Raw genomic sequence first — 21,308 nt, forward strand, 5'->3', positions numbered from 1 at the left:
CTAAAGGTAAAAGTCTGAAAGAGGCGAAAAAAGAGGGCTGGAGGTGGGGAGAAAAGAACATACTGGGGAAAACTCTCTACAACTCCCTTACTCGTCATACTCTAGTAACTTTTTATATCCTTCCTGCTCAGCCCCAGGTGACAACGCTGCCGCTGGCTATCCAGTCAAGCTCAAACTCGGGGCTATCTAAACCAAAGCGCCTCACCATAGGCAAAAGCTTGTAGTTGTCTGAGAAGTCCTCGATATACTCTACCGTGTTGGACTCCTTCGACCCTTCCTCGTCCTTCTTCAACACGTTGGGAACGCTGCGAGGCAAATAGTTGGTGAAGAAGTCATACAACACCGTGCTGGGGATGGTGTCGGGCAAATCCTGAGATGTGACAAAGATACGGTCGAGCTCTGGGCTCCGCTTCAGCGCCACGAACACAGCGGTGCTAATGAGAAGCTCCAAGTCCTGGAAATTGAAGCCGCCCAACTCGTTGGTCCCCGTGAACGACGAGCGTCTTCTGCCAAATCTGTCCTCTACACGAGTAGGATCGGAAAGAGCGCCAAACACATCGGCCTTCAACTCACCCAGACCCACAATGAAGAACTTGCCGTCGATGATTTGCAGCCATAACACGTAGTAGCTTTTCTGTTGCAAGTCGTTGGTCAAAATGGCGCCCTTGATGTTGGCATACGCCTCGTCGCCGCCACGTTTCTTGATCCGAGGCCCGTCCCCGGCAAACTGCTTCTGCAAATTAGCAAAGTCAGGCTGCAAAAACAACTTGGACATGGAAAGCGTCTGCATCGACGACTTGTGTCTGGGCTCGCCTTGTTGGCCACCCTGAGCGCCGATCTTCACCAGACCCACCTTCTCGGCAATGGAAGAAAGCTCATTGACAGAACCCAACCTCGTCTGCGAAAGCGCCGTGTGCACGTTGGTCAATGACGACGACGACCTGCGCCCGCCAGACAACTCCAGGTGGAAAAGCGACTTGTTGAGGTCCGTCAACAAGTCCAACTCCTTCATCTGCAAGATAGATGCCACCAAATCCTTGTCGTGCTGATTCAGAATATCCAAAAAGCGGAGCCTTTTCCCGGGAACTTTATCGGAAGTGCCGTTGCTCGATGCAAGCAATTTTTGCACAAGCTCGTGGGCCTCGCCTTCCAACACACTTCTAGGAATCACGTAACCGTCCGCAGGGTAAGGCTTGAACCCGAACTGCGAGTATGTCGTCTTGATGGCAGAGTACAAGTACCACGCATACTTCTTGCCCAAGTAATAGGTGGCCAACTGGGGATCGACTTTCCCCTCGTTGTTTGTGACCATGTCCCTGAAGGAGCCCTTCTTGTCGCTGGACTTGTCGAGCTCTTTCTTCAAGATCTCCTCCTCGGTGACAGCCATTGCCTTTTTAACAAGCTTAGCCATCAACCCCAACCCGCGGAATTTCGCCAAAGTGAACACATAGCTCAATCTGAGCGCCGTAGCAGGAAGCACCCCAAACGACGCTGGATCGGCTGCACCAACGCTTCCGGCACCCGAATCCTTATAGTAGGCCTTGTGATGAGTCACCACACACACGGACGCGATCTCGCCTTCTTTCGACTCCAAATAGTACGCTTTTGCAGCTCTTCCGCCTAAGATGGCGTCCACAAGCTGTTTTGTCTGGAAACTGGCAAATCCGTCGGGGTCGCCCAGCCCCCACTCGGTGCCGCAAACGGCAAATATGCGGTGAAGCGTTTTGGGCTCGACAGAAGACTTGAATCGGAAGTCGCTGCTCATGTTGAGGAAGATGGTTTCAGAATGGTTGCAATTGAGGATGTAGTAGGTGAGGTGTAAAATGTATAGCAACTATATGGCGCACTGTGTGCAGGCGCTCAATAGGGGAGACAGCAGGCGATGGGTGAGGATGGGCAGGATTTTGGGTTTATTTTTTTTGTGGTTTGTGGGGGATTTGATGAGCTGGAAGCTGAAGCAAGTAGAAAAGTGTGTTTGTGGGGTTTCTGGGGTCTCTGGTGGTGAATTTAGTTGAGGACATGGAATGGCTGCAAAATGCGGCTTTGCGATTAAGCGAGGCCCGATTTCGGTTGAGTGTGGTGAAATGATGTCATATTTCGGAAAAATTGGGTATTCAGGTGACACGCTAGATGCTTCTAGTGTGTTAGTTGTCTTAATTTCGCTGGAGTTGCTGTTTAGGCTAGCTAGCTGACGTAATTGCTTGGGATAAGAAGCCGCAGTCTGGGGTAGCTGATGTAACGTTGCATTTGGCAGAGTTGATTAAGAGAGTTTCAAGAGAAGAAGACTATTGGTGATTCTATGGAACTTAGGGTCTGCTCAGTTTAATATTTTGAGATAATCCATCATGAATAAGGATATTTCTTTACGCGAGGCAGCATGAGGCTCTCGGTTTAAAGGCGACGTTAACAACATAATCTGCCCGACAGGCTCAAGAACGATTGGAGTTGCCACTACCTGTCTAAATGAACAATTTCGTTGCAGGAGCCAGCTTAATGTGGACTCCATAGATCTCGTCTAAAGGTTTTGGTATTGATCAGCCTGGTCCTCTGGTATCTCGTGATGCCTTCATGGAATTTTGCAATTAGCCATAGCCATTGAGTGTGTTTAAATCCAATTCTAGATCACTTTTCAAAACATCTTTTAGTTCTGACGGCTCAATTACTCTTCTTTTCAGCGGGACTCACCGACAAAAAGGTTAAGCTCATAACCAGTCGTCCCCTCCAGCGGAATCCCACAACCTTAAACAAAAAACCGACAAAGTCAAGATGAGCGGGCCAAGGCAACTTGTACTGCTTGTGCTCTTAAAGTTGCAATAATTACTTTGATTGCACTTTAGCTACTTTGCAAGTCTCGTTATAGGCTCGCTACATCTCTGCTTGGACTAGTGTTCCTATTATATTGTTCCTAGCCAAATGAGCAACGGCCAAATAAACAACAAAAACACTACAGAACCTTATAAGTGTCGTATGAGCCAATCAACAAAGAACACAATTTTTTAGGCAGCCTTTGCTCATGGATCTCGGCATGAAACATGCGCCTGTGGGGTCCTCAATTGCACCTACTTGGGGTGTACTTGACGAACTCTCAAAATCAATTCACGAACTGTCAAAAGATTATTTGTGACTTCTGACAGAACCATCATCACAATGGCAAATTGTCACTGTGTGCTAGAACAGACCATCATGGAAGATGCCAAAGCTTTGTTTTTGAGCCCAATTGCAATGGTAGTCTCTACATTATGCATCTCACGTACACCGAGCTTCCCTAAATATCAACTTAGAATTGATTTCACCGAGTTATTACTTCTGCCCAAAGCTACCACAATTCCTAAAAAAAAAAAACCCTTTCCACTCTTTTCCTGTGTCCACTCTGAAAGTCATTGTTTTTTTTTTCTTGTTTCATTTTTCAATTTTCAGTCAACCTCTCGTCTCATCGATTTCTCATCCACTACTTGTCAACTTTGGAGCCCCACATTCCACACACTGCCTTTTTGCCTCTTTCAGAACGTACCTTATCGCACTTTGTGAACAGGCCAATTCCATTTTGCAGCCAAAATGCGACGCTTACAAACGCCTTAGCAAAATGCGGAGACAAGCGCTAACGAGGGAAAAGCTGAAAAACCCACACACCAGGGCAAATACCTGGAGCTCAAGGAGCTGGTCTTTGCGAAAACTCTTTTTTTTTTTTTTGGTCTCTGGTGTGTGTTAGCCGTCTTTTGAATCGCTGGAACTTGAAGAAGGCGTCACGTGACCACGGCTAGCGCCGACGAAAATTTCTTTAGCCGCCTCCTCATTTCTTTTACCCGTACTGCACACAGACGGTGGCCGGTTCCGGCGCTGCTCTAGGGCATTTGCACCCCGTCGCATTTCCATCACGCGATGGTCTCAGGAGCTCGAAGCGCCAGCTCTGCAAAAATTAAAGGGCATTCGAGTTGATTTCTTGAAGAGAAACGCTGGTGCACTGGTCTAAATGCCGTGGTGTACTGGTCATTTTACCAAATTTTTTTATTTCTTTTTTTTTCTGGTTTTCACCAAAGAAGGTCAGGTCCCCATCCGCCGAAACCGCTCAAACCGGCACGGCGAAATTGCCATGCTCGCCTACATCTCGCAGCGCTTTTCTTGCTTGAAGCATCGTTCCTTTTTTCGCAGCCTCTGACTAACGGTCGGACTTTTTTTGGTCACCTTTATAAAAAGGCAAAAAATTCCGGGGAATTTTTCACCACCTTAGTTTTGTTTTGGCGTCTGCTTGCATTTTTCGTTAGAGCCTTTGCTTTTTTATAAATTGCTGATCTTGCATCTGTTTGCTATCCCTACACCTTCAATTGACTCCCTTGGTGGATTTTGCAACCATGTCTAAAGCGTCCAGCAACGACAACCTTTCATATATATCGCAAGATTTCGGCACCACCAGGCTCTCGTCGCCCGAGCCGGCGGCTGTGCATGTTTCCAAATGGCAGCATTTTGTTGATTCCTTCAAACCTGCTGAAGCAGACCACTCGTCGCTGGAAAACGAGTCGCTTGATCTGCTCGAGAAAGCCGTCCAGAAAACCGCCAAATCCAACTTGAAGTCGTCGATCAACCCAGTTTCTCAGGCTTTCATTGCCCTTGGTGGATGTGTGGGCTCGGGTCTTTTAGTCGTTTCTGGCCAGGCGCTTAACGCTGGTGGGCCTGCTGGTATTCTCATTGGCTGGGCCATCGTGTCTTCTTTTCTTTACTGTGTGATGCAGGCGTTGGCAGAGCTTTCTTCGACGTTCCCGGTGTCGGGCGCTTTTGCTGTTTACGCCACTCGTTTTGTGGACCCTTCGTTTGGTTTTGCTGCTGGCTGGAACTACGCCATGTTCTGGGTGGTGGTTTTACCCTTGGAGCTTGTGGCTGCATCGCTTGCCATCGAGTTCTGGAATTCCAGCATCAACACCGTGGTTTGGGTGGCCATTTTCTATGTGCTCATTTTGGGACTCAACCTTTTCGGAACCGCTGGTTTTGCCATGACTGAATTGGTCGCCTCGATCCTCAAATTGATTGGTGTTGTTGGTTTTGACATTTTGGCTATTGTATTGATTTGCGGTGGTGGTGACGCCGGCTACATTGGTGCTAAGTATTGGCACAACCCTGGTGCTTTTAGCCACGGCTTTAAAGGTGTCATTTCCGTCCTTGTCACCGCCACTTACTCTCTTGCTGGAACCGAGTTGGTGGCTCTTACGGCTGCTGAATCCAGCACAAACCCAAGAATTGCCCTCCCGTCTGCCATTAAAATGGTCTTTTACAGAATCATCATCTTTTACATGTTCACCTTGACGCTTATTGCGTTTTTGGTGCCATACAATGACGACAGATTAACGGCCAGCTCGACCGCTTTCGCATCTCCTTTCGTTATTGCCATCCAGACCGGAGGCATCACGGCTCTTCCTTCCATTTTCAATGTGGTTGTGATCATTTCGCTTCTTTCCATCGGCAACTCCGCCGTCTACGGATTCTCTCGTACCATTCTTTCCTTGGCTGAGCAAGGTTTGGCCCCAAGCATTTTCACTTATGTCGACAGAAACGGCAGACCGCTTGTTGGCTTCCTCACTTCTGCCATTGTTGGTTTGATGGCTTTTGTGGCTGCTTCTCCCAAACAAGGTGAGGTGTTTGCCTGGTTGGTGGCTCTTTCTGCTCTTTCCACGCTTTTCACCTGGGCCTCTTGTACCTTGGGTCATGTACGTTTTAGAGCTGCCATGAAGCGCCAGGGCAGACCTCTCTCAGAGTTACCATACTTGTCCAAGACTGGTGTTTGGGGCTCTGTCTATGCCACTGTCTGCTTGACTGTGATCTTGTGTCTCCAGTTCTGGGTCTCCTTGTTCCCCTTGGGCGCTGATCCAGATCCAGTGGTGTTTTTCAAAAACTACTTGGGTGCTGTTATTGTGGGTGTCTTCTACATTGGCCACAAATTATACTACGGTATTTGCAAGAAGAAGTGGCGCTTCGTTGTGCCCTTGGATACCATGGACATTGACACGGGACGTAAGGAAACAGACTTTGATAAGCTTCAGCAAGAACTTTTGGAGGAGAGAGCTGCCCTCAGAGCCAAGCCATGGTATAAACGAGTATACCACTTTTTATTCTAAGCATGCAAGGTATTTTATGAGTTACGACTACGCTAGGTGCATTTATAGACGGTCAATAAAAATAATGGTATCAACGAGAAAATTTGCGGGTCTTTTTAGATCCTCTTTATGGATGAGAGTGAAGTGTTTTTATTTCAAGCACTTTTGATTTCATGCCCGGTTGATCACCGTGATGTTACGTTTCTATAACAACAACAACAGATGCTAGTAAGCATGGACTAATGATTTATAATTCTCATTTGCAATTGAAACAAAGGCAACATGAACGAATGAAGGGTTCGTATTACCGAAGATAGTTCAACTAGTTTTATCCCATCAGCTTCACGGAGATAAACTGAACTTTTACCGAGTCTATTTTGAATACCTTATCGCTCCTTACTTGTGCTTTGCTAGGACATCCGCATCAAGATGTGCAAAACTGAGTCCCAACACTGTATCCGCAACGACCAAACAAACTCCGTTGATGATGAATCCTAAGCTGAGTAAGCCATGCTCGGCCAATCTGCCGGTGAAAACGGGACCAATACAATTTGCAAACGTCTTAGCTATGTTCACCGTTCCCATCACCCTAAGGAGGTCTTCTTTGGGTATAATAGCTGTAAGAAGAACCTGGCGTGGAACAACGTCCATGGTGCCCGTAGCACAGAACAAGAAGTAAAAGGTGGCGGCCAAGAGATATGATTTGCAAAAGGCAATGCTGAAGAAAAACGCTGCTGAAGGGAGCTGTGCTGCCAATATCGCCTTCACGGGCCCTAAGTAGTTGAACGTGAAGGCAGAAGCAATAGAAGATAACGAGTCCACCATGTTTGTAGCAAAGAACAAAGTACCAAGCGCAGATGCTGCGGGATGGAAGGTTCTTTTGAAGTAAAACACGATCCATGCCGGTGGCATGAAACCGTATCCCAAGGAGTCGAGCATAAACACAAAAAGAAGTCTTGGTAGGAGTCGTCTAGTTTGAGGTTTGAAACCAGACTTCTTCGCCAACGCCAGCGACTGCTCTTCGTCCTCTTCTTCAAGCAATGGTGATTGCTCGTCTCCTTCTGTGACTTCAGCGCCAGCATTTCCCCCAATATACTCATGCAATTCACAGTTCTTCGTTAAACAAGCAGCAAGGACAAGTTTCACGACGGCAACGCACGAGTAACCCACAAATATCGACCTGTAGCATTTCTCCACGTCCCACGAAAGCCCGTAACTCCAGTAGTCTACAAGGAAGCCACACAAGAGAGCACCAGAGGCGGCACCTAGTCTGCCCAAAAACCCGTAAAGAGCAAAAATAGACGCCCTATGTTTTGGAGGCGTCAAGTGAGAAATGCACACCTCCTCCACCGTCTTGAACGGCCCCGTTTCATCACCAGACGTCAGAATCACCCCAAAGATTGCTGCTGCTAAAAGCACCCAGAAGTTCAGAAACATAGCGAACACAATTCCAGACCCAAGCATCAACAATGCCCCTGCTATCATCACCAAACGACGCCCAATCTGATCAGAAAACCACGTGAGCACATACGAGATGGCGGTGTCTCCTAGAAGCGTCAAAGTCATGAAGAGACCTATTTTGGACTTTGAGATGCCCACGGCCTTGAGGAAAAGCGCTAAGACTTGGTTGGTGAGACCAAAGCTTCCACGCCGGAGAAACACGGAAATGAGGAGAAGCTGGACATCTGATGACACTTCCCTCACAGCGTTCATGAAGAAAAGCTGATGTAGATGAAGTAGCAGATATTGATAGGAAGTGAAATGGTTGCGAAATCGAGGAGTGCAGACAGCGCCCACAAGGCATCACGATGAAACAAATGTTGAGAGCTTATCGGGCATCCATAAGTATATGCTAATGGTACTTTTATTTTGGTTATTACGAAGTGATGGCTATTTGTGTAGAATAGATCACTATAACCACAGCATATCCAGATGTGCCATTTTTCACGTGATTTGTCACGTGAATCATTTCAAGCACCATAAATATGTTTTGGCTTTCCCGCTTTGGCCAGTACCATTTTTTGCTTTCCAATGAATCCATGTTCTTCAATTTTTCCTAATCCCACAAGTTGCACATTTCGCCTTGTCCGTCTCAAAACTTCTCTCCATTCCTCACTACCTCACTAGTAGTGCACTTTAGGTGATGCCGTGATGCCGTAAATCTCCACAACTACCATCATCAGCTACAATTGCAGCACCCGCCCAGCCGCAAGGACATGGATCACAAGTCCTCGTTGGATCGCTTGGCACAAATCGCCAACATCTCTCACGAACTCGCCGAGCTCAACCGCCAGATCAAAGAAGAGAAATCTCCAGATTACCATATGAATGGTGCTTCCTCAGCCAGTGGCAGATCAAGGTCCCCAGAAGCAGCGAGAGCTTCAGGAGACCATACACTCAAGCCGAAAAGACTAGCTTGTACCTCGTGTCGCCAGCAGAAACTGAAGTGTGATGCCCAGGTCAGAGATCCTCTTCCGTGCACTCGATGTGAGAAGAAAGGTCTACAATGTGTGGTGAAAGCAGACTTCAAGAGAACGGAGAAAAGGGCACGTTTGGCGCTGATAGAAAAGGAGTTCGCAGAGTTGAAGAAAACATTTACCAGTCAAATGCCGCCAGAAATGATGCCTTCGGCATCTTCAGCTTCTCCACAAGTAAACGCTTCTCAGACTGGGCAGCTGCTATATCAGAACAAGACGCCGGCTCCTGCTATTCCTCCAGCGCCGATGACCTCAAGTGTCTATTCTGGTTTGCCCTCAGCTCAAATCACGCCTCCTCTCCAGCCCACGCTGTCAAGATTTCCCAAGCAGCTGTTTTTGAATATCAACCCTTCAGAGAAACCGTCCGAGGCACACCACTTCGTGGTGCCGCAACTGGCACTCATTTGTGAAGAAAAGTCGCTTGGTTCAGTAACTCTACTGCCTCAAGACATTGCACAGTTGTATTTGCATTACGTCAAATGCTATCATCCTACACTCCCCGTGGTAGAAATAGCCAGAGGACCAGAACGTATCTATAGACTCTGCCCTGCCCTCTTTTGGGTGATTATGTTTGTGGCACTGCGGAGAAGAGATGACGGCGGCAGTCTTCTTCTTACATTGCTGCCCTTGGTAAAAGACATCCTTTCAGAAATCACCATCTCCCCTATAAACAGGTATCACCCAACCGAGGAGGACGAACCCATCATGAATGCGTGCTCTGTCTATTCCGTCCAGGCATTTGTGTTATACTCGATTTGGCCGCCTTTGACGTCGTCTCTTAGCTCAGACTCCTCATGGAACACTATTGGTGTAGCTTTGTTTCAGAGCATCCGCATAGGACTCCATTCTTCAGGTCAGGTTTTAGACCAGGCTCAGAGTGAAGAAATCTCGCCCCAGCAGTATGCCATGGCTCAAGAACAAATGAAAACATGGATTGTGTGTAATATTGTGTCGCAGAATATCGCCACAGTGTTTGGGTACCCTGCCTTTGTCCAATTCGACTCATTGCGCCCACAATATGTTGATTTGCCAGTTGCCACGCGGCATTTGATGGAGATTGCCCACTTTGAGGACCAGGTGGCTCGGTCCTTGACATCTAACACCAGAGCTGATTATGGTGCCAACGTTAACGAACGTCTCTCTCTTATCAAAGTGCTTCTACGCCAGCTTGATCAACTTGAACTCAAGCTCACTCAAGACAACGTTCCAGATAATGGCTACAGAAAGATCAAATACATCGTTGCTAGAGTGCATCTCCTCACACATTACTTTCTCGATGCCACAAATATCCCACCTTTTGAGCTTTCCAAAGGGCTCGTCAGGCTTTACAACGCCGCGATCTCTCTCATTGAGTGCGTGAAGACACTCATATCTATTGAAAAGGAGTTCGTCAAGTACATGCCTGTGGTGTCGATTCTAAATATCTGGCAAGCGTCTTTCATCATTGTCAAGCTCGCCCACTCTCCCCTTAAGTCGGTCCTTGATGTGGAACAAGGCAAGCAAACATACATGAGCGCTATCACCATAGTTGCCAAGGCATCTATTTTGAAGCATGATGTGGCCTACAGAGCCAGCGGAATAATGAGAAATATGTGGCCGCTTTTCAAGACCCTAGATGAGAAGCAGATGACGACACTTTCGATCAAAACAAGGTCACGCAATGCTGCGTCGTTATTCTTCGACTGTTTGTCCCTTCTTCGCGATCAAGTCGGTATGGCTCAGCTAAGTATGCGAACAGATGTCAGAGATAATGCGGATGATGATAATGACGATGAGGTCAATTCTTTTGGTGAAGACGATGAAGATGATCACGCACTATCCTCTGGGGATGAAGAATCGCCAGAAACACAAAGAAGGCACAGCAAAACACCTAGCCAAAAGTCGACGCCCGGAAGCAGTAGCTCCGGTAGAAAGCGCCGGCGGTCTCTTTCCAACGTGGGTGATGCAGAAAGCAAGGCGAGAAAGATCATACGAACAATTCCCTTGGACCCGCAGCCTATTGCTGCGTCAAAGAGAAGCTCCATATTCAAAGTGGTGAATACCAGCGCGGAAACCTCACCCAGTGTGAAGAATGAGGAGCCTAATTCCCGTAGCTCCAACTCTCCAGGATATTTGCGGAACGTTGCAATGGCCAACAACGGGCACAATCCCGCTACCCCACAAGTGGCCGGTAACGGACACAAGCCAAAGATCAGCAAAGAAGCTTCAGACATTTTTTTGAGCTTCGACGAGTCGCCTTCTCAGGGAGTTGGCAATTTGGATGTTTTTGATGTAAATAGTGACTTGCTCTGGAAAGACGTCGACAGTCTCATGAACGATTTTGGGTTCCATACCTAATGTGAAGCTAAGACTTTGCAAACACACTGGTGAATGAGTCAACTGTCAGTGCAGCAGAGAAAAGGAGTATCATGTTTGCAGCCAAGTCTACAGATATAATGCTTTCCACATAGAAAGCACAAATTTTTGATCAAGTCCAAAATTTTCCTTTCACAAAAACTGAAAAGATCTCAAAGAGTATTTAATAGATTCTGAACTTCAGAAGTATCGTTTACTCACCCTTCCCATCTATTTCCCTCATCGCCAGTCTCAATACTGTTCGCACTCTATGTACAATCGCGTATCAACATCCACAAACACTACCTCGAACAATTCAAACACCTCAAATACCTCCACCCACGTCTACCCTTGAGCCCATTTTTGATCACGCAAGCTTGCTCAACGTATCTCCTTGGTTTAGTCTTTTCTAATTACCTACAAAATGAGCTCAAATGAGATGGTCAACCCGCACGAGCAGCAGCAGCTGGCGCTTCTTGCAAGAATCATCAACAGCACCAAAGCCCTCAACGACTCCGTCCATGATATGAACTTGTTTTTGCATAAGATTAATAGCGACAATAAGAATGTCGAGATTGTTGCGCAGATGTGGGAGAATTACTCTCAGAACGCTGAGTACAACTTAGAAGCCACTGGCCAAAAGAGAAAGCCGTTGTAGAGCGTGAGAGACAGACACACAAGATAAATCAGGAAGAAATGTGCTTGCCTGGATTTTTCTCGTCATATTGCTTCGATTGGCGTTGGTTATTTTAAAAAAGATTCTGCTCCAAGTCTTGTTTCTCTACACAACAAGCAGGTAGCCAGATGAGCAATTAAGGGCTGTAATTCACGACACACGTTGTTATAGATGGTTGTTAAGTGGCCCACAGTCCCGGGGCTTTCTCACTCATGTGGGTCTCAGAAATGACCATGGCGCTAAAAACGCCTCTTAATGCTGAGCTCATCAAATTGAGTATTTTGAGGATAAGACTTTGTTAATTCATGTTCGGATTCTGCAGAAATCTGCAAATGTTCCCGGTTTGAAGTCAAATATCAGCTACAATGGACAGGCATCGAAGTAGTTGGAACGATCGCTGCGTTTGGTCGGTCGTAACCAAATGTATACTATTTCATCTTGGAGTATAGCGCATCTTTGCGACAGAACTACCTCACTTCGTTCAACATGAAACCCCTACGTGTTATACTGGCTAGTGGCTACACGGGGAGCTCACCCCACCTTTCAGTTCCTTTTCTTATGTATTAAAAAATGCCGAGGTATAGTACAAAACGAGATAAGCTCATAGCCACAGACAAGTAGCATTCTTAGATCCCCTAGTTCTGGTTTGGCAACATGCCGAATCTCTTCTTTAAGGTAACTCTCTGTCTGGAGTACTTGTCGTCAGGAGAAAATCTAGCAGGGTGGGCAGACTTGGTGATTTCGCCGTCAGCAGTGACCTTCTGCAAAGTGTAGACTCTCTTGCCGTCGGGGCCCAAAGTGTACATCAAATGCATGGCAGGGATTTAGTGTAGAAGGTTTGATGATGGAGATGAGTACTTGGAAAAAAAATCCATACATTGAGAGCGTCTCGCCTGCACACAGCACCACTACTGGAGATACAGTCAAGGAAAGAATATGAAAGCAAATTTGTAATTTGGCAAGTTTTGGGTCAGTTTGTTTGTTTATTTTGATGAAATCGTATAAGCTGGTCTACTATATGAGCTGTGGCCAAGGTGGCGGCTTCGATATTGTAGGGCTCCATCACGTAAGCGAAACGAGGTTAGTAGCGAAGATGAGCATCATAAAGTTCAGTTTCTAGAAAGTACATTTGAGCCGGTTTTTCGGTCCAAATTGATTGAAACTTACCACTGCAAGCTTTTTGAGTTGCGCCTATTGGGTTAGAAAATCGAAAACAACTCGGGAAGTGCAGAGACTCTGAGAGTAGATGTCACCGCCTATTTATATCAGCTCTCATTCAGATGAATTCCCAGTTTATTTTTGATTTCTTCTTTATGTTTTATCGCTGGATTTGAAATGCTTCATGAGCCTCTAAAACCGCTTGAATTCGCTTTTCACGCATGTAATGCATTGTCTGCTAGGACTTTTTTCAAAACTTAATGGATTATTCAAATTGATACCAAAACCAGATCTCAATAATCTGTATCAGATTTTTCACAGCCTAGTCATGTGTATAAAGTGGCTCTGTGGCCGAGCGGTCTAAGGCGGCAGACTCAAGTTCTGTTATCGTAAGATGCGCGTGTTCGAATCACGCCGGAGTCATTTTTTTTTGCTTTAAGTCGAACCTAAGTTATGGCGTGTCACTAAATGAGATTTTTGCTGTAAATAGCGTTGGGAAAATCTCGAGTTCAGGGCTGAAAGGTCGCTGCAGAGCCGAGTGTTTTGTCACGTGACTGCACCGTCTATGGGCGAGACGCTTACAGCTCAAAGCGCCAGATCAAACAGCCAAAAACTTCTCACATTCCAATGGCTCCGCCTAAAAAAGATGCATTTGCTGACTTGTTTCTGTCTGCAGCAGGCTCAGGACTGAACTCCTCCCTAAACAACAGCATGAACAAGCTTTCCTTGCAGGAGCAGTTGCAACTGAAGAAGCCACCTTCATGCCTGAGTCCATTCAACGACTGGGACGTTTTATCGGGAAACAGCACTCCAATTGGAAAACCGGTGCACGTAGCAAATCAAGTTCTGGACCCGTTTGCCGCATTTGAATCGAGAAAAACTGAAAATACCTCCAAGAGCAGTGCCATTGATGATGATCTACTCTTTGGCTTGGGAGGAGGAAATCAACCGTCCAAAGCAGCACAGCCTCCTACGGCGCCTCAGCCTCAAAAAGCTTCGGTTGGAAACTTATTAGATGACGATTTCACAGATGCATTCACGCCACAACCAGAGCCGGAGCCATTGCGGAAAACAGAACCTGAACCTCAACCAAAAAGGCCCATTTCAAGAGAGTCAGCGACGAGCCCTGCACAGCGACTGGACAGCGGTCGAGACTCTGTTCTTGCGGGACTTGTAGACATTGGGTTCTCTGTGGATGCGTCGAATAAAGCAATTGACCAAGTGGGCCCTGATCTCCAGGGCTGTGTTAACTTCATCATGAGAAGCAATGAGCTGACTCCTTCGAATAAAAGAGTTCAGTCTCCACGCTACCCTCCAAGACCATCGGCAAGTCAGCAAGGCTCGCAGAGCCAGTCAGACTTTAGCAATACATTGCAGGACCTCTCCACTGACATGTTCAAGAAGGCCTCGTGGTTTCTCGCCAAATCTAAGGAAACTGTTTCAAAGAACATTGAACAATTCCAGAACTCTCGAGACAGAACTGGCCAGAAACAAATGCCTGCGTGGATGAGGCAGCAGAGTGAGTATAAAGAGAGAGCACTGGAACGGAAGAAGGACGGCACTTCGTATGAAGATTACGGCTCCGATGCTGAGAATATAGATGAGGAGGAGATTCAGCGAATTATGAGGCTACAGAAGCAGTGTGAGAAGGAAAGACATAGACAAAGGCTCGAGAAATTGAAGGAAGGCTTCTCAGGAAGCAAAAGCAAAGATGGTAGTCTGTCGCCACAACCTCCCATGCCTCGCAGACCTTCTCTGACCTCTACATCGAGATCACAGCGCCAGGATCCTCCAGCTGAGCCAAGGCCAGTCTCTCAACCTGCTCAACCTTCGCAACCTGAACCTCAATTTCAACCTGAAGCTAAGAAACATTCTCAGCCGCAACCTGAGGAAGACTTGCTAGGCCTCGGCGACACTCCCAGCCAAAGATTTGAAGCATCACAAAGCAAAGATGTCGCTTACACTTCGCCAGCGAGAAGACGGCCAGCGAAGAGTTCGTCGAAGCCTCGCAATACTACATCAGAGGCACTCAACGCATTTCAGCAATCTGACTATGAGACTTTCAAGCAGAAGGGCACTGAATCGTTCACCAATGGAAACTACGATGATGCGTTTAACGCATACAACAAATGTCTTGAGAGTTTACCACAAAAGCACGAACTCCGCATTGTCATTATGTCGAACTTGGCTATCACAAATATAAAGCTCGGGAATTACAAGTTGGCAAAGCAGCAGTGTGATGACGGCATTGCGCTTGTGGGAGATAATTTCAACGACGAAGATTGGACATTGAACGACAAGAGTATCAAGTACTGGTACATCAAGTTGTTGACGCGGAAAGCAGAAAGTCTCGAAATGCTTGAAAACTTCACGGACTCCCTTGAATGCTACATCGAGCTTGTATCAAAACACGGAGTGACAGAGAAGAAAATAATGGACGCCAAAAGGAGAGTCAACAACATAATCAATCCTCCTAAGCCTGTTTCTAAGAAGCCGGCACGTCTGACATCAAGCACCCCTGTGTCCGACAGCAATGCTCAGGTGCAAAAAATAAGGAAGCAGAATCTAGAGGAGAAGAGACAAGAGGAGTTGAAACTCAAATTGCATGATCAGGTTCACGAAAAAGTTCAGGCTTGGAGCAGTGGCAAGGAAGATAACTTGAGGAACCTTCTTATGTCGCTCAGTGATGTCTTGCCCCAAAGGCTCGGGTTTCCATTTGTGAACGAGAAAAAAATCACCATCAACGATCTTATGCTCACCAAGAAGGTCAAAATTAACTACATGAAGGTCATCAGTGCCATTCATCCAGACAAATTGGGCAAGTTCGAGTTGGAAGATCAGATGATATGTCAAGCAGTGTTCATCATTTTAAATAAGGCGTGGGACACATTTAAGGAGCAAAACAACATAGCATAAAAATAGCATGAGAGCCTGTCTAAGGCTCCAACTGTATCAGTGCCCAAATCTGTAGTAGAGGAAAGCAAAAATTGAATAGATGCCGTAATAAATCGAAAAAGAAAGCTCCGATACGGGGAGTCGAACCCCGGTCTGCTCGGTGAAAGCGAACCGTGATAGCCGTTACACTATATCGGATGTTGATGAATGAGAAGTGTGCGGAAAAACTATGAGCTATTTAACGAGATTTGTTTTATACCTAATCAAGAATTTTGATGACAATAAAATGCTCATTATCACCTAAAATATAATCCTTATGTGCCAATTTTTGATTTTCGCGGCCGATAGGCTTGAAAAACTTTTTTTTTTTGTTGTGACCAGAATTTTACAGCGCAAACCAAACATTGAAGTCAATCTTAATTGCTAAATGAGCTTCAGGACCGCTGAATCAATTTCTATCTCTTCATCGACTATGTTTCTTCAATATAGTTCAACAGCTTCTGATTGCAGCCCACATGCACTCCAATCATGAAGGTCAGTTTTAAAACTCTTATCACAATGATCAAAAAAAACTTTAAAAAGTTCTTTTTTAGCATGTCTTTGGATCTATATTCAGACAAAGTTTGACAATAAGTTTTTTTGTGGCTCTGATGTACATGATCTTTTGGTTTGATCCTAATTGTCGTGAAGTGCTGCTTCGCACTTGTATTTTGCAGCCATATCTGCAAATCTTTCAGTAAATGTAAATCAACAGCAGTCACAAAAAATACCACGAAGGCACAATATCAGAAATTACGCTACATAATGAGTTATTGCCAGCCACATAACCTCCATAGGTTCCTAAAAATATCAAATTCCCGTTGGTTCGTGACAAAAGCCGTTGGGGCCCTTCGATGAGCTACACGTGACAGGAGTTGAAGAACCACCCACCACATCTTTCCAGAACCCCAACTCCACCAATCATAGAAAGCGAAGACAATGGTGCTCAGCGAGGACAGCTTTGAGAGAGACTTACTACGCTACAATGAGTTGCTCAAACGCTCTGAGGAGTTGGAGAAAGACATGCCTTCAAGACGAACTGTAAGAGAGAAGAGAGAGCCTCCACAGGTAAAGAAGAGGGTTGCCAAGGTGAAGAAGCCACTGAAAGCGCCAACGAGGAAAAATCCCACGAGAAAAACTCGAACTCAAGGTGAGAAAGTTTCCAAGAAGGAGCCCGAGGAGCTGCCTCGACTAAAGCTCCCCAAACCAGCATACATGACAACGCCCCTGGTAACCGCCCCTTTGAAGAAGGAGATGAACCGCTCATGGCTACGGATGAAGGCAAAGTCATTTGAGGATATTGTTGTCGTCAATCTGACCTACAGCGACTTGATCAGGTCTGTGACGAATGCTGGAGACGGTACCATTGACTTTGGGATGAGGCATGGGCTTGTGCCGAAAAATCTTGAGTACGAGAAGAAGCGGTTTGAGTTTGATAGCGCCAGTGTGTTTGACTCGATCTTGAACCGCCGTCCAAGTTTCAGCGACGACATTGATCGTTTCTTCCGCCAACTCAGCGCCAACTCCTTTGAGCAGGCCCCCAACGAAGTGCCTCTAGTGTGAAGGGACGTTCTGAGTCTGCCCTCTAATTTTTTTTTTTTTTTTTTTTTTAAATTTTTTCTTTTCTCCTCGTTGAATTCCGGGTCAATTGACGATGATGCCACAAGTAGTGCTATACATGTCATCAGTACGGAGCCGTGAGCTGTATTCTAAGAGATGGGCTAGGGAGTATGCCCAGCTTGCAAAACATGTGATGGACGGTTGCACTCTTCTGGTCCGCCTTCAACGCAATTGGCCCATTCAGTGCCAGCCAAACACATTTTACCATCAGCCAACTCTCAAATCACAATTTTGTTCTGCGGCGTCTCTCTGACTTCTTTGTTTTTTGGTCTGCGATCAACACCGTTGTTAGACTATGCGCAGCATAACGGTGAAAAGCGGCTCACAAGGGCACTAGAGAAAAAAAAAAAAAAAAAAAGATGAAACTAAGAAAACAGTGGGCGAGAGTACGGTGATTGCAAATTGCTGGCAAAACCTGTGAAATTTGCCGAATTCCTCACGGCCACAGCCAACCCTTCTGTGCCTCGTTGTGAGTGAGTGAGTGTGTGCTCTGTGGTACTTTTAGTTCCGCGAGGACCACTGCCGAAGCGTATCCGGACTCCCGGGAACATGTCTTATGTAGTGCGACTGCGCCCCAAGAGATCAAGAAAACGAAGAAATCTCCAAGAAGAAGGAAGAGTGAAACAAGCTCTTTGATTCAGCGAGTGAGCATAATATTGAAAAATCTTAATCTTCAGCATTGTCCTTGAAAGCTGGCCTTCGTCCACGCTCACAGAGTCTCGGTCTGGATCCCCGGAGGGGGGCCAATCCGCCGCGGCGCAACGGCACGTGCTCGTAAAATGTCACTTGACAGCTGCCAGCAGGACACACCAAAGGTCGCCAATTTGTTAAACTCAGACGCTCCCGTTGAAAAGTGCCGCCGAAAGTGGCCTTTCTTGATGGAATGGACATTTTTCCGGGCAAAAAAGGTCCACTTAAAGCTGTTTTAGCCCATCCCTTCTCCTGCCTTCCGGCGCCCTCAACCCACCTCCCGCGCAGGAGCGAGCGACCCGATTCAGCCTCGTAAGCTCTGGCAGGTGCTTGAACAAAGGAGGAAAAAGTGTAAAAAAAAAAAGAAAGGCCTGCCATTATGGCACAGCCAGGTGGGTCTCCCCTCTATATATCCTGTGGAATCATCAACAACACTTGCAACTACTACGTGTTTTTGTCAACGTCTAGCACATAATTTTTTTTGGCAAGACTTTTTTTTTACCCTCCCAAGCGTTTATTTCCCCAGTCGCCCCGTGACTGCACTGCCCTGCCCTGCCTGTTCCTCAACATAAATACCGCCCCAAATGGCCATCTTCAGAAACGCTTCTCGAGCGAAAGAACAGCACCCCCCACACATGGAAAACAGAAAATCCCACCACCAGGAAGACGAACACTACAAAGTCGACACGGGCGCCATCCACGACCCGATTTTGAAGGCCGTCAACGAAGCGCAGCCTTTTGAAGAGGCCACCGCTGGCCATTTTGGCAGAAGACCGTCCTACTTGTCCCAGGAAAGTGGCAACTTGAAAGACGCTTTCGGTCAGCCCATCCGCCAGGCAGACATGCTGAACCCGGCTAGATCAAGAAACGAGAGGCCCTTGGACACCATCAGAGGGTTTGAGTACGCCATCACCGGCGACTTGTCGTATAGAGACCAGCTTGAGTCCAACCGTTTGGGATGGGGGTTCCACGAGGATTTCCCCCACTACAGCTTACAAGGGCAAAGTGCCGACGGCCAGGACTACTCGAGGCCCGTGGCCAGCTTTAGTGGAGGCGAGCAGGCGATGTACCAGGCGAACAACTACAGCGCCTCGTCGTTGAGGCCCGAGGCCAAGAAGAAGAAGAAGGGTCTTTTTGGCCGCAAGAAGAAGTGAGCTGGCGGCTGATGCTGTGGCTGCTGCGACAGAGTAGCTAGTGGCTGGCTGCTAGACTGCTGAGATTTGAAATTATGTTACGTTGTATACGAAAAGACAATCTGATGCGTGTGAGCATGATGCGTAAGTTACTCGAAGTAAGAGCGACGCGTAGGGCGACTGGAGGTGTGAATTACGTGTATCAGAGAGCCTTAAGATAGTTAATTGCTTTGCTTTGATAAATTGATGAAAATTTTCGACTTTCGTTCAAATCAAAAATGTTCGTCCACTTTTTCATGCGGAATCTCTTGATTCGCTCCTTATGCCGCTTTAGCCTCTCCTGCCGCTACATCCCCTGTCGGGAGCCCCCTACTACCTTAGTTGCAGCCACTATAGAATTGTACTATCGAACTGGGCTCTCTCGGGGTTGTGACTATTGTGTCAAACAAAATGGCTGTTTGGAATTCTTGTGTAGGTTCAGATGTGAAGGCTGTTCCAGCTGTGAAAAAGGTGGTGAAGGTTGAGAGGGCCACAAAGGAAAACGTGGCCCCCTACGTTGCACAAAAAATGACTTGGGCCAAGGTTGTTAAGGCAACTGAGCCAGTGAAGACTACAAAGGAAAGTGAGTCTGCCGCTGCTTCCCCAAAAAATTTGGTGCATAAGCACTCAGTTTCTAATGGGAAGGAGCTACAGGATGCATCTCTCAAGGGTAAGTCGAATCTCCAATCTGTGGCAACTGGGGTTACTAATCCTGCTAGGACTTGCACGGCTGCTGACACAAATGAAGCAGATAAAGAGTTTTTCTTGCCTTCTGACTTTACTTTCTTCAAGGACTTGTTGCTGGAGAAGAATCACAAGACCTACTTGCCAGTTGATTTTTTCAAGTTCAAGGAATGGGCCAGAGAAGATGAAAGCTTGTCGTATCTTCCTAAGGACTTCTACAAGTATCCGGAATGGGTCAGTGAGAACGTAAACGCCGTCTTTTATCCTAAGGACTTTTACAAGTATCAGGATTGGATCGGTGAAGACGACAACGCCATCTTTTTTCCCACTGATTTCTACAAGTACAAGGAGTGGACGACTGAAGAGAACAGCATCTGTTTCTTTCCTAAGGATTTCTTCAAGTATCAGGATTGGACAGAGTTTGGGTATGCGTCATTCCTTCCTTGTGATTTCTTCAAGTACAAGGACTGGGTAAGAGAAAAGGAGGAACTGTCTTTCCTTCCTTGTGATTTCTTCAAGTACAAGGAGTGGACTTCTGAAAAGCATACCAAGTCATTCCTTCCATGCGACTTCTTCAAGTACCAAGATTGGACCAATAAAAAGAAGGATTCAATCTTCCTTCCTTCTGATTTCTTCACATACAAAGAGTGGGTAAGTGAAAAGGTGTGTTCGTCCTTCCTTCCTTGCGATTTCTTCAAATACAAGGAGTGGACCAATGAGAAGGACGATTCGTCTTGCCTTCCTTGTGCATTCTTCAAGTACAAAGAGTGGACGAGTGAAAAGAAACGCCCCACTTTCCTTCCCCGTGACTTCTTCAATATGTGGAAACTCGAAAGAGGAAATGTCAGAACAACTCAAAAGAAGGAACTCCAGTTTTCGCCCGAGCAAATTACGTCTGTCCTTCCTTGTCCTGAGTTTGGCTTTGATTTAATTTTTTACAAGAAGCCAGCAGCTTTGGAGGTAGTTGGTGCTCAGAGAATTTGCTCGTGGTAACATCAGCAATGGCTCATTTTATATACTTTTGTATCTATCGTTTTCAATTATTTATAAAATAAAAAAAAAGACATAGTTAAGGACGACGGCGTTGCTCTTGAGCCACGGAGTATCTACTCTGCTTTCTAAAACCAGTAAGCTTCAACTTGTAGGACTCCCCCAAATGAAACGGTATAATGTGTGTTGAATTTGCAAAATCACTCTTTACAACAAGGACTCGAGACAGACAAATTATTCATAAAGAACTGTCATGTTTCCTTAATTTAGTAAAGTACACCTAAGCTGCCGCCTGCTAGGAAAAGCGTGCACTGATATAAATCTAATCAACCCACATACTCAATCAAATTAATGAGACCCATATATACATTGGCAATTTAGAGCTATCAGCTGTTTTAGCTTACGATCGAAAAAGTTACCCAAAACGTGTCTTTTTCGCCTGGTACTGCTACCTCAACAAGTCGCTTCAAAGACTCTTTCTCTGCATTTC

General features: G+C 46.3%; 9 protein-coding genes and 2 non-coding genes across 11 annotated transcripts; 8 read left to right on the forward strand and 3 right to left on the reverse strand. All coding sequences in view use genetic code 12, as the record gives it.

Moving 5' to 3' along the window:
* Positions 1-127: 127 nt before the first annotated feature.
* CJI96_0001167 (uncharacterized protein) lies at positions 128-1,765 on the reverse strand (the record flags this gene model as incomplete). The annotated part of the gene is made up of 1 exon (XM_029032522.2): positions 128-1,765. The coding sequence occupies one exon, from the start codon at positions 1,763-1,765 to the stop codon at positions 128-130; it is 1,638 nt and encodes a 545-aa protein (XP_028892837.2).
* Positions 1,766-4,349: 2,584 nt separating this feature from the next.
* Positions 4,350-6,104, forward strand: GAP6 (Gap6p; the record flags this gene model as incomplete). Its single annotated transcript, XM_029032523.2, has 1 exon — positions 4,350-6,104. The coding sequence occupies one exon, from the start codon at positions 4,350-4,352 to the stop codon at positions 6,102-6,104; it is 1,755 nt and encodes a 584-aa protein (XP_028892838.2).
* A 375-nt stretch (positions 6,105-6,479) lies between these two features.
* On the reverse strand, positions 6,480-7,796 carry CJI96_0001169 (uncharacterized protein; the record flags this gene model as incomplete). Its single annotated transcript, XM_029032524.2, has 1 exon — positions 6,480-7,796. One exon carries the CDS (start codon positions 7,794-7,796, stop codon positions 6,480-6,482), a length of 1,317 nt encoding a protein of 438 aa, XP_028892839.2.
* Positions 7,797-8,299: 503 nt separating this feature from the next.
* LEU3 (leucine-responsive transcriptional regulator LEU3) lies at positions 8,300-10,897 on the forward strand (the record flags this gene model as incomplete). The annotated part of the gene is made up of 1 exon (XM_029032525.2): positions 8,300-10,897. One exon carries the CDS (start codon positions 8,300-8,302, stop codon positions 10,895-10,897), a length of 2,598 nt encoding a protein of 865 aa, XP_028892840.1.
* Positions 10,898-11,318: 421 nt separating this feature from the next.
* DAD4 (Dad4p) lies at positions 11,319-11,552 on the forward strand (the record flags this gene model as incomplete). The annotated part of the gene is made up of 1 exon (XM_029032526.2): positions 11,319-11,552. The coding sequence occupies one exon, from the start codon at positions 11,319-11,321 to the stop codon at positions 11,550-11,552; it is 234 nt and encodes a 77-aa protein (XP_028892841.2).
* Positions 11,553-13,069: 1,517 nt separating this feature from the next.
* CJI96_0001172 lies at positions 13,070-13,151 on the forward strand. Its single transcript has one exon. It is a non-coding gene; the product is annotated as a tRNA-Leu (tRNA).
* Positions 13,152-13,355: 204 nt separating this feature from the next.
* FGR32 (Fgr32p) lies at positions 13,356-15,644 on the forward strand (the record flags this gene model as incomplete). The annotated part of the gene is made up of 1 exon (XM_029032527.2): positions 13,356-15,644. The coding sequence occupies one exon, from the start codon at positions 13,356-13,358 to the stop codon at positions 15,642-15,644; it is 2,289 nt and encodes a 762-aa protein (XP_028892842.2).
* Positions 15,645-15,749: 105 nt separating this feature from the next.
* Positions 15,750-15,821, reverse strand: CJI96_0001174. Its single transcript has one exon. It is a non-coding gene; the product is annotated as a tRNA-Glu (tRNA).
* A 780-nt stretch (positions 15,822-16,601) lies between these two features.
* Positions 16,602-17,225, forward strand: CJI96_0001175 (uncharacterized protein; the record flags this gene model as incomplete). Its single annotated transcript, XM_029032528.2, has 1 exon — positions 16,602-17,225. One exon carries the CDS (start codon positions 16,602-16,604, stop codon positions 17,223-17,225), a length of 624 nt encoding a protein of 207 aa, XP_028892843.2.
* A 1,331-nt stretch (positions 17,226-18,556) lies between these two features.
* Positions 18,557-19,126, forward strand: CJI96_0001176 (uncharacterized protein; the record flags this gene model as incomplete). Its single annotated transcript, XM_029032529.2, has 1 exon — positions 18,557-19,126. The coding sequence occupies one exon, from the start codon at positions 18,557-18,559 to the stop codon at positions 19,124-19,126; it is 570 nt and encodes a 189-aa protein (XP_028892844.1).
* A 429-nt stretch (positions 19,127-19,555) lies between these two features.
* On the forward strand, positions 19,556-20,821 carry CJI96_0001177 (uncharacterized protein; the record flags this gene model as incomplete). Its single annotated transcript, XM_029033188.2, has 1 exon — positions 19,556-20,821. The coding sequence occupies one exon, from the start codon at positions 19,556-19,558 to the stop codon at positions 20,819-20,821; it is 1,266 nt and encodes a 421-aa protein (XP_028891780.2).
* Positions 20,822-21,308: the final 487 nt, after the last annotated feature.

Source organism: Candidozyma auris, chromosome 1 (assembly GCF_003013715.1).
Source record: "Candidozyma auris chromosome 1, complete sequence".
Taxonomy (NCBI): Eukaryota; Fungi; Ascomycota; class Pichiomycetes; order Serinales; family Metschnikowiaceae; genus Candidozyma; species Candidozyma auris.